Source organism: Anolis carolinensis, chromosome 1 (assembly GCF_035594765.1).
Source record: "Anolis carolinensis isolate JA03-04 chromosome 1, rAnoCar3.1.pri, whole genome shotgun sequence".
NCBI lineage: Eukaryota > Metazoa > Chordata > Lepidosauria > Squamata > Dactyloidae > Anolis > Anolis carolinensis.
The window spans coordinates 287,922,199-287,937,815 of record NC_085841.1 but is presented as its reverse complement, the minus strand read 5'-3'; the positions used below and the strand labels follow the sequence as shown (position 1 = coordinate 287,937,815).

The following is a 15,617-nucleotide window of genomic DNA, read 5'->3' as shown; positions in this document are numbered from 1 at the left end:
AAGGAACTAGACAAAACCCTAAAGTGCAAAGAAATATAACTGAAATTAAAGTTAGAATTTTCCATGCTGTGGGATATCTATTTTCTATGTTGGTTGTGGAAGCTGGACAGTAAGGAAAACTGATAGGAAGGAATCAACTCATTAAAATATGGTGCTGAAGGAGAGTTCTATGAACAATGTGGAAAGATACCTCCATGGGTCTTAGAGCCAATGAAACCTGAATTCTCCCTATAAGCCATGATGACTAAATTGAGACTGTTGTACTTTGGGCATACCATTAGGACACATGAGTCACTAGAAAAGGCAATAATGCTTGATAATTTAGAAGGAAGTAGGAAAGGAGGATAACCACATTCCAGATGAATAGAGTCAATCAAATGAAAACATGTTCCTATGTTTTCAAGAATAGGGCTGTGGATGATAGCACAACTTAGAGGTCTCTTATTGCCAATATGACAGTAGTCAATGAGAACAATAAATAGTTTGGTTAGCAATTTGAGTTTGATTCTCCTAAAGTTATTACCTTGAACCAGCCAAGCACACAACTATTTAGGTTTGTATTTTTAGCTATGGGAGTATAAAATTCTATGTCAGGTGAGGGGCATTTTTCCCTAGCAGGCTGCTTTTGTTTTGGGCTAATCTACTTGTGGCACATGCCAGCAGTTGGAAGAAAGGAAGCCAAATGTTGGGCAGAGCCTAGAAATGTCACTCCTCTTTACAAAATCATAATTTCCCCAGAATTCTACTGGCCATGGTAGCTGGGACATTTTGGGAACTAGAACCCAAATGTAGCATTTTGAAGTTCTGAACTGCAGTTGAAAATCAGCAGGCTATTTCTCTTTTGCTCCAACGTTCCTTTTTGAAATCTGTCTTTGCCTTACCTTTCTGTGTTTGCCTTGTCTCTTTCTCTGTGCTGAATGTAATTTCAGGAAAAGAACAGATGGCTATTGCCAGAGGTCTGAACTGGGCACTTGCTGAGGGCTTTTGAAATTAGGATGAGAATAGCAGGTTGCTTGATCTACATGGACGGCTCAGATAATATTTTCAGAATATTTAAACAGCCAGAGAATTTCTAGGGGGTACTTGACATACAAATTAAGGAATTTGTATGGATGAGAATTTTAAGGACCAAATTTATGTCAGCTCCGTTCTAAAATGATTGAAATAATAATGATTCGACACTAAGGGAGCAGTGGTGCTACAGTGTCTCAAAAGTAGTTTTTCAAAGCATCTCTGAAATGATAGAATCAAGGCAAAACAATTTGGGTGGTCTGAAGTATTTTTGAAACAATTTGTGTAAGATGTTTTGAAGATTCTAAATATTTCCATATATCTTTTAATAAATGCACATTAAATCATTATTAATTAATAATACATGTACACTGGAATAAGACAGCAATACATCCTTAGAACTTAGGACAACCACAGAATTGGAGATAAGCATAATGCATCATTCACACCATTTATTAGACTTGCGTTTTTGTATAAAATTACTTACCGTTTCCATTTGTTCCATTCGTTTGGCCCTGTTTCCGTTTCCGTCCGCTGCTTATGGAAATGGGTGTCTATATGAATGGAACAAATAGTCTTTTCCATCCAAGGTCCAGAAAAAAAAGATTTTTCAGGCATTGGGCAGCAAAGCATCAGGCCCTGTGAGCCAGGCCTACAGTCGAGTGCTCAATTGTAGGCATGGAAGGTAGGGCCTACGAGCATCGAGCATTGAATGGCTCATAGTCCCAACCTGCAGGGCTTACAGTTGAGCGCTCAACTGTAGGTCTGGCAGGCAGGGCCTACGAACCATCGAGTGCCTGGCGCTTGGCTGTAGGCCCTGCCAGCCAGGGCCTACAGCCAAGCTCTGAAAATCAGCCGACCAAACGGCTACTGTTTCTTTTTAAATTCGTTTCACAATTTCTTTTGTTCCCATGGGGTTGTTCCATTCCATGCAACCTGAATGAATGAAATGGTACAAAACCACAAAAGAAACAGATGAAGCAGGATTTGGGCTCTACGGTACCATTTATAAGACTTTTTTTTTGGCCAAAATTAGAAAAGAATACAGTTTGGGAGTTTTAGGGATCATGCATTCCCACAAGGACAACTAAAATATATACTTTTATTTTGATTCTGCTTAAGTACTGTTTACATTCATATATTCATTTAGAAATATTAGTTAAAAATGAACTTCAAAATCTGGATCAATTTATCCAAAGGTCAATCTAAGTAGTCCATCCCCTTCTCTGAGTAGAATGGTGAAAGGCAAGAATGTAGTCTATCCCAGGTCAACTCAAAGAAGCAATAACCACAGCACCTTTTAAAATACCTTAGTGGGAAAATGGCCATAGTAACCCTTTAGTACTTCCCCTCAAAGGAGCATTGAGAGAGTAGAGGGGGCTGGTGTTTCTTTCAGATTCTTACCTTTTGCCATTCTATTCAAAGAAGGGTTGGTTCTTTTTTTGGGGTGTGGGTAAGAGTTAATACTGTAATGTAGTTTTATCAGTAAAAGAACCATCCCCTTCCTCTGAGCAGAGTGGCAAAAAGCCTTCTTGAATGTTTGGATGGGAAAATGGTGGCAATGGCATCTGGGGTGGCTGTCCCCCTCAGAAGACACTGGCACTTTGCCCTCTTCATGGAATGACACTTGGCCCACCCACAGGCTATATCAAAATCCATAATTTTGGCCCCTATACCTGCCCTCAACTTGAACATGGGGTTGACTTATTCATGAGTATAAATGCATATTTAATTAAGTGAGTTAACATACATTCTGAAAATTGTAACCTTTTCCTGGTTCTCTGATGAGGTCTCTCCCTCCCAGTTCCTTTTTTCTGAACATTTAGTTTTATGAAGGATTCAGGAATATATTAAAAATTGCTTAGTCAAAGTAGGGGCATCAGTACTACTTTTAAACCAAATTACTCAAAGCAGTACCAAAATAATTATGCCTTGTTGATTTGTTAATTTCACTACAGATTTAATTTCACTACAGCATTTATTTATTTATTTTCAGCACAATGCTGCCTGAATTAACCAGTTCATTATGGTTGATTAGAAAGTCAAAGGTTGCAAGTTGGTAATTAAGCAGAAATTGAAATAACTGTTATTGGGACTAGGTTCACTTTAACAGATAATAAAGATATAATTGTTTCCTCTTAAAACATCATAAATAAGTTTTCTTTCTGTTTTCCCATATAAAATGAACCCATCAAATCTTATCTTCAACTAAGAAGTCTCAGTGGCACGATGAGCAAAATTTTCATCTCTGCAAAATTAGCTAAGCACCATCTATCCGCACTCACAGTACAGACAGAATTAAATTAATTTATGGTATGATAATTAAAATCTTTGCTCATTCCCTGAAATGCTTTACTTTTTTGGGTCGGTATACTTTGGGGAAATTTTCTAAACAACAATCTAATTATTCTGAGGTAGAAACAAACTGCTAATAATATAACTCACTCACTTCCTTTGGTGTGAGAACTTGGTGAGTGGTGACTATGAGTGTAAATTGTTTTCTTGTTTCTGATAGAGGAACGGAAGAGAGGGGGGGGAGATGGTAAAAATATAATTAAAATGTATACTGTCTATTCCCTGCTCATTTTACACAAAACAAACTGCAATGAGCAGGATATTTTTCTGTTGTTATATAGATTATAATATATACTCATGTACAAGTCAACCTCATGTATAAGTCAAGAACAGGTTTTGGACCAAAATAATGACCCGTGGATAAGTCGAGGGTCATTCTGTGGAGAGGGGAAAGGACTAGTGCTGCCAAAGCCACTACTTTACCACCCAGGCATTCAAAAAAGTCAGAAGCCATGCCACAGCAGAGATTGTATAAAGGGCATTGGTGCTTCTTTTAGGTTCTGCCTGGATGATCTAAGCTCTTGCCTTTTGCCACTCTGCATAGAGAAGGGGATGGCTACCTTTTTGATAAGAGCTAAGATACCATACTTGCACTGACCTGTGGATACATTGACCCAAGTTATTTGGGCAAATTCTTTGACTATAATTTCTAGGTTTATACATGAGTATATAGGGAAATTTACACTAGTAATTTCAGTGCTCCCTCATCTGTTTTACATCTGATCTTTTCCCTTCAATTCTAGAGGCTCAAGCTGGTCTGCTCTCCACAGCCGGATTGGGGACCATTCTTGGCTAAGCATCGTGGGGAACGTTACCAGAACATGATAGACCCACTGGGAACATCATCTCTTGGACTTAAACTGCCACCAAAAGATTTTGAATTGGAGACACCATGCTAGTAACTCTCCCACTTGTGGCCCTGTTGTACAGCCCATTGCTTTGATCTTTCTCTTTCTTTCTTTCTTTCTTTCTTTCTTTCTTTCTTTCTTTCTTTCTTTCTTTCTTTCTTTCTTTCTTTCTTTCTTTCTTTCTTTTCTCACAGTGCCTGAAAGTGGTTGTTAGGGAGTAAGATTTATTGTTGCATGCATACAGTAAAGAACTATAGACCACTTTAAGTACTGGGATTTAGTTCCTATACAGTGGTGCCCAGGAAGGAGTGCTTTCACCGTGGAACAGTGACAATCAGTGAGTTATATTAGGAAATTGTTTTTGTGAATGTTGGGCCAATTCTGCTCTTGGGACTAATTAATTTACATAACTTAGTTTAATTTCTTGTGGCCACATGGGTAGAATGCAAGTTTTCTAGCACCATCTGGGCACTCCATGACCCCTACATCAATTTGCTGAAACAGAAATGAGCTGGCAACTGTGAGTTTACAATACAAGGCAGATAACTCGTCAGAAGTTATATGTTTATGCTTGCTTGCCATCTTGTTGGGTTTTTAAAAAATGTATGCCTTTCACGTCACAAAATCAGTCCAGCACAGAGGTTCTATTGCCTAATTTTAGGGTTGCACAAATTGACTATGCATTGCTGAGGGTAGAGAAAGCATACCATTTGGTTTCCTGCTCTGTGTTTGTTGATTTTAAAGGGTATTAAATTAAGCATAACTATCTGATGACTAAAACTAAGTGGTTCAGATGTCATCTAGGTAAACCTGTTTTGTACTTTTGCCCCAAGTTATAACTACAGTATCATAGCATTTTAATGCAATGTCTGGTTGTAACTGGATACATAAACAGAACAATCAGGCTAGTAGCCTATTGCTACTGACTGACTTAAAACCAGTTCTGATGCCAGGTGGCTTAAGCCAAAGCCTTTCCTGTCCTGATATCCTTTTATTCTGAGACATCATATGTGAAGATATCTGTACTCTTATACAAAGCGGTGGGCCCCTTATTTTGCACCTGAAGTTATGATTATCACATACTCACAAAGTAAGAGTTGGATGTATGAAACGCCATCAACTATTGCACGATGCAGCTGAGAATATTATGCAACATATGGAACTAGATTCCTACCTCGGTATTGCTAGACAAAAATGCAGAAGGGCTTCATGCAGAATTTGAACAGAGTACTCCACTATTTATGCCATAGGAGCCAAACATGGCCCAGGAATTCTGCCAACATGTCTTCCATTCAGTGGCTGCTAGTTATATTGACACTAGCAGAGCTGCCTTCAATGCATGCAAGGAGGCAGTCTTTCAATAAGGTGCACTGATATAATATGAGACTTGGCCTTGATGCAGAAAGATTAGTGAGCCTTTTAGGCTTTTTAAAGGTGTGTTGTGGGGCAGGGTAAAAATAATGTGAAAGCATAAGGAGATATAATGTGTGAGACAAAGCTACATTCTTCTGAAATCTGATGTAAAAAGAGTGCCAAGCTGAGGCAGATGGGCACCTCTGTCTTAATTAATTTCATGCAGTTCAGTTAATGATCTACTAGCCTCCCTTTCATTAAAAGTCTTTTGTTCTGAATATATTTACTGATTCAGTTTTAGTGATAAACTGAAGAAGGACAAAACCTGCTTTTCAGTTTATCCCATGTACAGTTTCTTTGCTTTCTTCACTTTTGTTTACAATCTCAAGAAGCCATCATATAATTTGTGCCTAATTTTATATTGCTACAGTGGTATCAATATATATACTCAAGCTTCCATGTACAAAATAACTGTTAGCATTTACCTGTGTAGTTCAGCAGTGTGATTTGCCCATGCCATTTTTACAAGGTTCTTTATAGACAGCCTTTTGATGTATTCTCCTCTTTCATCCCACAGGGTGAGAGAAAGAACTGAACCCTGAAGTTATTCTAAATAGATATACTGTAATTATTATTATAGTTATAATGTACAATTCATCGCAATGTCAGATTACTCCTCAAAACAGCCAGTTTGATGTGTACATACTTTTATTCCCCTGTCCTCATCCTTCTGATCATTTAAAACTCGCAGGCCACAAACCACCATCATAACTCAAATAAGTAGAGGGACCGTGTAGAAATAAAGAAGAATATGTTGGTACATCATCCATTAACACCTCTGTGTTGTGCTGCTTAGGGCACACTCCATAGCATTGCACTACAATATGTGCAGTGATATACAAGAATTAATCAATACTTTTTAAACTATCAAGTATGTCAAAAATAAAGCTTGTAAGAATACATTCCATGAACTCCATAGGAATAACCACCCTATTTATTGTACATGCACTATACAATGAGGGAGAAAAATACATCTTTAATAATTGGCAAAACTGTAACCTTTACTATCATCTTGTATTCTATACATGCATATATGAGGTTTTAAGACGTGATCAGTGTTCATGTAGTGTGTACTAGTGCTGTTAGATGTCCCTATGAAATATCTTAGCAACCAATGTGTAGAGGTGGTGAGTTTAGAGTAGTTTTGCTTGTTTATTTTCCCCTCCCAGTGTTTGTGGTAGCCAGTCTAACTGTATTTCCTTTCAGGGAACTGTTCTTTACATCATAACCTTTCCTTCATCTTTCTATTTGTCTTCCCATTACAGGGTCTCAGGTAAATCTTGAGTTTGAAAATATATATATCTCTGTTTTGTAGATTTACTGTTTTCATCCTGTTAGGGAGAAATGTTTTAAAAACAGAATCTAAAATGATTGAAACTTAATAGATGTTTTAAAATATTATATCTAAATATTCATAGTATATTTATATGGAATACAGAAATTTGGGGGCATGTTCCAGTCAAAGCAAAAGCTGAGCACTTGCCATTGATTTCAGTGGGAAAAATTAAAAGTATGATAAATTACTTCCATCCAAATAACTGAGAGTTAAATGTGCTTGACTTTGGCTGGACTGTTGCCTGGAATCATTTTGCTGAACTTTCTCTTCTGAAAGGGCAGAATAATGTTGCCAGTTCTCTGCTGCTATTGGATGACTGTTAGCCCTTGGGCAGCCGACAGGAAGCACAATCAAACAAATTGCCATCAGTTGGAATGGAAAAAGATTTTAAAATGTTCTACTAGCCCGCTCCCCCTCCCCATCCCCATATTAAGCACAATTTGCTGGGATCGCCCTCTCAGATATTCTAGGAAATTCAGGGACATGTGCAAAGTCTCTTTGATTCCACTGGGCAGGTGATGTTTCAGTATGTTGTGTGTGCCTTTTGGGGGTCTGTCTTGATCCTGATGTAGCTTGAAGAATTAAGTATGTGCACCTTTCATTAGTGTACCAGCCTTAATTTTGAGTGCTGGGAACACTTTTGCCAGATGATTCAGTGGGGAACTACTATTCTACACTTGGTCTAGGTGGGATTTAGTTTGTTTGTTTGAGCTGTGCTTTAAAGATCCATTTCAGTTTCATAACCCTGAGCTGAAAATGAACTTTTGCAAACACACATCAATGTGTATTGGACACTAACATGAGTAATCAGAATAGAATATTTTTAAATTAATGACAAAAACAAGTCAACTTAAGTCAATTCATACTGGGTAATAAATTATAGGTGACCTTGTTTTGTGCATTTTTTAATTTTTCTGTTTTAAATCTGACTTCATTTTATGGGTTAGCCCTAATCAAGTTACTTTCTAAACACAGATTATATTTTTAAATATTTTATTATTTGCTTTTTTAAAAGCAGTGCTTAGTCATGAGCATTATGAAAACAGCATTCAAAGCAACTACTAAGGAAAGCAAAAGATATATATATATATATATATATATATATATATATATATATATATATATAAGAATTTATATTCTGCTCTATCTCCCCGAGGGGACTCAGGGTGGATTACAGAAGACATATACGGCACACATTCAGTGCCGTTATACAATTAACAAGGATAGACATTACATAAACAGAGATAAAGGTTTTCCCATCTTTTCCATTTCCAGCATCTGGAGGCTGTGCTTGACTCCGGCCACCGGGATGTATGCTGTTGCTTCATCTTCCATGCCAAGAAATTTGTCGTCCTTAGATTCCTTTTGATCAAATCGCTGGCATGTCTTTTTGGGCACCTTTTATTACCTCCCTGCTTAAAGTGGTACCTATTTATTTACCTGCATTTCTGTTTTTGATTTGCTAGGTAGGCAGGGAGCTGATGCTGAGGGTGGGTGCTCACCCCGACCCGGGCTTGAACTGCCAACCAACCTGCTGTGCTAAGCCCGGCACAGCAACACCAGACAAAAATATCAATTAAAAGCAAATTGCCATTTCTCCTCAAGCTGTAGGAGGTTTTGGATTCTTGAAGGAGACTGCATATTATTTCAGGCAATCAGTGGTAAATTCAACAGATACAATAACCACAATATAAATAAATAAATAAAAGCCCAAATATATGGGTATTTCTAATTTTTTCTTATATATGGGCAATGACACCAAATATTCTTCCACCTAGAGTGGGAACTACAATAGCAGAGCACACTCACTTCATGTAGATCAGTGGTTTTCAACTTGTGGGCCTCCAGGTGTTGTGGCCTACAACTCCTAGAAATCCCAGCCAGTTTACCAGCTGTTAGGATTTCTGGGAGTTGAAGGCCAAATGATCTGGGCACTCACAGGTTGAGAACCACTGATAAAGAGAAATCCCTGTGAACTCCCCTGGTAAGCAGTGCTGGAAGGGTATCTTTTTAGAGAGAGCTGCTGCCAGTCATTGTAAACAGCACTAGATCAAATGAATAACGGTTCTGACTAGAACTGGATTAAGACATGCACAGGACCTATGCTATATCAGATTTAAGATGCACTAGGGGCTCTCTTTAACTCCAAAAATGTATTCTAAAAGAATCAGAAATTTTGCATTTTGGGTTTTTCTTTTCTTTTTGCATTTAGAAGCCTCCCTCTGTCTAGTGCCCTGGAGCTCAGCTTATTTAACTTGCACATAAATTCATTGCTGGCTGTGACTCAGTCTAAAACAGCTTCCTATGCCTACATGTTTTATATTACACTGGCTAAGTATTTTCATTCCTATGGAAAATAATACACTTCACTTGCACACCTAATGTTTATAACTGGTACCACAGCAGTGCCAATGCAACCTGGAGAATAGCCATTATTTTCTGCAATTGAAAATAAATAGGATATTGTTGTGCCAAAGTTATGGGTGGTAGCATCATATTAGTTTCAGTGCTAACTTACACACATGCTGAACTTTCTCCAGTTGTTACAGGTTGAGCATTCCTTCTCCAAAATCTTTGGGACCAGAAGTGTTCTATGTTTTGGATTTTTGGTTGATTTACTTTGGAATACAGTACTCACATATGCCTATTGAGATACCTTAGAAATGGGATCTCAGTATGAAATTCATTTATCTTTCATATCCATATTATACATGTAGCCTGATGGTAATTTTAAACAATATTTTTATTAATATTGTGTATGAATCAGAGTATGTCTACACTGAACCACCAGAAAGCAAATGTGTCACTCTCTCAGTCACCTATGTGGACTGTTTTGGATTTTGAAGTATTTTGGATGTTGGAATTCTGGATAAGGGATGCCCAACCTGTACCAATAAGAGTTCAATATTTTACATAAATTGTCTGTCTGCAACTTTTTTAAAAAGAGGCTATACATTCTGCCTTCAGACTACCATTATACTTCCCTGAGAAGCTTACTTTTCAGGTCTGCTGCTATGGCGAGTTCCCTCTCTGAGAAGCTATATTTGTTGAACCGGAACAAACTGTCGACCTCAAAATACGGGTGCCCGAATTTGGTCTGATTCATATAACCATCTGGACACATACTGACCTTTCTGAAAAGCCTTTGAAAGTTGGTTCCCTGCCAATCATGCACAGCTGTGGCCACATGGTGTTCTCAGAATTTGGCCAACACTGTCAGTCACTCGAAAAAGGCAGGGGGTGGCAGATCTGAACGTTTTTGTTCTGGGAGTTTGCAAGCAGTGAGCCAATATGCACAAATATGTCAAACAGTTTTCAAGGGTCATTGTGACTCTGATGGTTGAGTGACAGTGGCACTTAAATTGCATCTAATGCCACAGAAATCTATACAGTCACTTTAAAATGCACAACTGAGCCAGAGAACTGCAAAGCATGTAATCTAGAGCAAGTATATGCTATGGGATACGAACATCAGTTGGTAGCACTGAGTCATTTAGGGGAGAAATAACTCTTATAAAATTCTTATTTTACAAATGGTAGTAATTTTCCATTGAATCTGATGGCAAAACTCTTGACACAAAAGCTTCAGTCGAGGGTGCTCAAAGTGAACAGTCTAATTTTAGTTTCTGTCTAGTGCCTACAGTACAGAATCTATAAATTTTTTAAAACAAAAAATCAATCTTCACTGTCCTGATAGTTTCAGTGGAGGGGAAAAACATTAGTTCATGCTTAAATTAATCAGGCATAGTATTTGACTCTAATCTATTAAACAAATGTTGGTTATAAAATAATCAAGTATTTCATAACTGTTTGAGTTGTCTAGTAACAATTGCACATGTTTGAAGAGCACTTCCTGAATACCATCAAAGTATTTTAGTAGCTAATTTTTTAAAAATGTTAAAGAATAAACAATGAAAGAAAAGCCATATTTACATAAAGGTAATATAGTGTTTATAATATGACCTTGAAAATAATAATGGGGAAAGACTGAGAATCCCATGGTAGATTGTCCTTGTGGCACATTTTGTCTAACAAATGAGTCTCAATTTTGAGTAAGCCAGATGCACTGTTGTATACATTTAAAATGTTCAATGCAAAATGATCTACCTTCAAATTCTTTAGGGTCATCTGTACAGAGGACCTGTGTTTCTGTTTCACACAGCAGCCCTTTGGTGCCAAAACAAGGGTTTAACAAAATAAGCCTTAGACTGTCCCTAAGCTAATGTTTCATTTGGGTCAAGTTATTGTTTGAATTGGGTTCTACTCCACTAATTGAACGGATGTGCCTCTGCACAGGGCAGTAATAATAATACTGATAATTATAATAATCGTTTCCACTTTATTATGGTTTCTATTTTGCCATAAAATGTCATTTAACATTAATGAACCTTTTCTCTATTCCCCTTTATATATATGTGTGTGCAATTATGTGGTTTATGGGTTTATAGAGATCTCTTCCTAGACTTATTGCTTATTACATGCAGATGCTGCTTTTTTCCTTTCCTCTTAAACTGCACTTTTTGCAAGTTTTGTAACTCAAATGAGCAAAGATGAGAATGAAATGTCAGTGCTTCCAGTTGCAGGCATGCCAGGTATTCCTTTGCTACAGGGAGAGGTCAATCCAGCAAACTCTGCTGCTGCTGTACAGCCTCCATCCCTTTAAATGTGACTCTCACTACCACCTCATAGGGAGTGAGGTCTCCTGGGTTAATCCCAGGAAGCATTCCAGGCAGAAGTCCTTAAGTGTTGCCACTGACCACAGTGCGTTTTGTGTGACTCTTGATTTCCTTGCTTGTAACTAAAATGTCTTGCATATAATCCACTTTGCATACTGACCTGCTTGAAACTTAGCATTCCACTTTAGACTTGAAAGGAAGGGAAGAAAAATGCAATTAAAGTATTAATGGTTTCTGCCTTTGCATCATCATCAGGCAGCCAATAACCAAAGAGCGCGAGAGTGTGTATCTTAGAGGGGCTGAATTTTAAATGTGAAAGCTGGGCTGGACCGTATTGCTTGCAATAGTATGATTTTGTCCGCCATGTTTTAAATACATCTTCAGGTAACCATTTGCCTTATAGGTGTATTTCATTGTTAGAAATAATTAGTGTTTGACTAGAATATATTGTTGTCCGTCATCGAAAGTATATAGTGTACTTTGTGTCTTCTAGGCACTTTATGGTCAACCTATCATGGAATAGGTTAATACTTAATTACTTGCGTAATGTCATAAATACTTACAGGCATTCTATAGGGGTACTGCTGCCTATGGATAAAGATATGTACCCTAATCAGGACATTATATTTTCTCCATGTATAAGCTAATGGGAAAAGAATACATTATGTTTCAAAGGATGCATATCTTATATATAAATATATATGTATCTTATATAGCACCTATGATAATATATTATACATTATTCATTTAAAAAGTCATTGTTTTTGAGGCCCTACCTCAAATTTTGTATTTATGTGTAAAAATGCAATTTACTGTATTATATATTTGGCTATTATATTCCGATGTTACAGATTAGAATTTATCCTATAATGTATGAGTTCAGGGGGAAAAAAACCTAAATAAATGTCCTGTGTTTAAAAGACATGGATTGTGACAGTGTTTTTTTGAATATTTTAAGATATAACACATATTTCAAAACAGCTACTATTTTGCTGTAAACATTTGTTACTACTACTTGGCATTCCTCTTCATTATGAAAAGCCATTCATATGCTTATTAAAAAACTTGACTGGCAACCAAAAAAACCCTAAAATAAAACCTCCAGTGCTCTTATGGGAATGAAATATCGCACAGATGCAGAAGCAAATATCAATTAGATGGCTAGAGCCTTAACGATAAGCATGCTCTGCTACACATTGAATAATTAATTACTTATCAAAGAACTGATTGGAATTGTTCAAATCCTTTTAGTGCATTAAATCAATCACATGGAATATTAAACAAAAATAGAAGAAGAAAAAGACATTTAGAGCAAAACACAATTCATGGAAGAAAGAAAAGAAAAAGGATGCAGTGTTAAGACTGACTTCTAACATAGGTTGCAGGCTTAGGTCAGTGTCACTGAAACATGCTTGTGCCTGTATAAACATGCTTAGGATCACACACAGTTCAACTGGCCCAGGTGCTGCAACAAGGCCAAAGCAAATAAATTCAAGCACCCATTTATGTTAATGGGAGAGACTAAAGAAATCTAGAATTCTTAGTAGACAACAAGGTGAAAAGAAGCCAATTGTGTGATCTAGCAATTTTAAAAGCCAGTGCAATTCTAGGCTGCATCAATATTAGGATAGGGTCTAGACTGAGGAAAATAATAGTAGCCTCCTATCCTAGTTTGATCAGAATTTACCTGGAATATTGTGTCTAGTTCTGAGCATTACAATTCAAGAAGAATATTAATAAGGGGGAACTTGTTGAGAGGAAGGTTACCAAAATGGTAAAGATCTGGAAACCATGTCCTATGAGGAATGACTTAGGGAGCAAGGTATGTTTAGCGATGAGAAGAGAAGGTTGAGAAGTAACGTGCTTAAATATTTGAACAGATGTCATATTGAATAGGGAGCAAGCCTGTTTTCTGGTGCCTCAGAGACAAGCACACAGAGCCATAGAATCTATCTAAATATTAGGAAGAGCTTCCTGACAGGAATAATTGTTTGACAATATAATACACTGCCTCCAACTATAGTGAATGAAGTGCCCTTCTCTTGAGGGTTTTAAATGCCGATAGGATGGTCTTCTGGCAGGAGTGCTTTGATTGTGTACTCCTGCATGGCAAGGCTTAGACTGGATGGCCCTTGTAGTCTCTTTCAACTGTATGAATCTATGTGCTAAATTAGTATCACATTTAAATCATCTAACTGAAAATGCATAACTTTGTCAGATGCCTTTCCATCCCACTCGCAGATCTTGTAAAATTTGAAATGTCAATATGAGCTTTTGCTGAAATATAAAGATGAGCACACTATGTGATAAAAAGGCATGTACTCTTTCATAATAAACATATTGTAATGGTATCAGTTACTTGAGCTAGTACTGATACATGCTGAAAAACAAATGATTCTGATAACTCTTCTCCAAGAACTAAAGCAGGCAAATGACACTTAATCATAAGACCACAGTGTGATACAGAGACAAACAAAATGAGTAAGCAACCTGAAGAGGATATGTGCATAATGTTATGGTTATGAAGACATAGGCCAAAGTTCACATTAAATTTAAGCTTCAACATGGTACATTTGTTGTAAACATCTTTGCATCCCATTGCAGCACACGTTTCAAACCTATGTGAATAGGGGCTGCAGCATGGTGATCTGCATGGAGTACAGCTCTTTAAAATGTAAGACAAATAATATTTATTCTTCTACTTTGTAGTTATTGGGGAAGCCTAACTTTGTAGAGGAGCTTGTGCAAAATGAAAGGCTAGACCAGCCTCCTTTTAACCTGGAGTTCTCCAGATGTGTTGGGCTGAAACATATCAGCTGGTTATAGTTATAGTCCAATACATCCAGACGATGCTATTTTTCAGAATTTTGGATTATGCCAAAATTCTAGCTCTAGTCTGCATTTCTGTCTCCTTATCTTGTGCAGCCACATTTTTTTTAAAAAAAAAGCTCTAACATGAGATGTTTGGGGTCCTAAGATAATAGTAAATTTTAGTTCTGTAAAGTCTTGTGGCTTCCATAGAACTAAAGAACCTTTTTTGTTAGTGTCAGGAGCAACTTGTGAAACTCCATGTTACTTCTGGTGTGAGAGAACTGGCCATCTGCAAGGATGTTGCAATGGGACACCCGGATGTTTTACCAATTAATGTTACCTACATGTTGACTCAGAATTGACAATTGATTCAATAGGTTTACAGTAGTTAGAAATGGTAATAGTATTGAGTCTATAAACAGAAATACAGAGTTGAAAAAAATTCACTATAAAGATACAAGAAAAGAGTTTGTTATATACGGAGCATATAGGATCCATATAATTTTGAAATTTGACTCTTAGAACCTTATCCCCCCCCCCCCCCAGCATTGGAACCAGCACAACATGGGAGCCTTCCCATATTGACGAGGAAGTGTCCTAGGTTGGGGGCAGGGCCTCCGACAGACGTTGAGGGATGTCATGTAATGGGCTGCATGCCCATCCATCCCTCAACTGACTAGCAAGCATCCTAGGACACTTAATTTGGTAAGTGTGATGAGGTTCTTAGTGCAACAGCATAGCATCAAACATCACTTGATTCATTTTCAAATAGTTCCCAACTGTTTCTCACTCAAAGATCCCACCAAAACGTAGCCATTAAATGACTCATCAATGTATACAATGTAAACTGTGACACAAACATCTACTACCAGAAATCAATATGGCAAGGTTGAGCAATAAACTATGCATATAGTGACATTTCAGGATCATTTGGGAAATTGCATCAGACTATCCTTTCCATGAACAGAAGGGCACTTACTGGCTGGCACTGGGCAAAGACTATTTCTGGAGGAAATGAGGGATACTATTTTTGCCAGTTCTCTTGTTTGGCAAACTGCAAAGTTGCTATAAAAAACTCCAGAAAATAGCAAAAGTTGAAATTAATAAATCAAAGTCTTGATAGCTGTGCAGATCCTCTGGAATAAATAAAGACAACATGTAAGACAA

At 37.3% G+C, this 15,617-nt stretch overlaps 1 protein-coding gene across 2 annotated transcripts in view; it reads left to right on the top strand.

The window, feature by feature from the left end:
* Positions 1 to 12,563, top strand: part of slc6a5 (solute carrier family 6 member 5) — a 106,790-nt gene extending 94,227 nt beyond the window's left edge. For both annotated transcript variants that reach the window (XM_003214676.4, XM_062967799.1), the window contains one exon: positions 4,110 to 12,563. In XM_003214676.4, the coding sequence (XP_003214724.2) occupies positions 4,110 to 4,265 (156 nt within the window). In that variant the 3' untranslated portion in view covers positions 4,266 to 12,563. The remainder of the gene's footprint in view (positions 1 to 4,109) is intronic.
* The last annotated feature ends 3,054 nt before the right edge of the window (positions 12,564 to 15,617 follow it).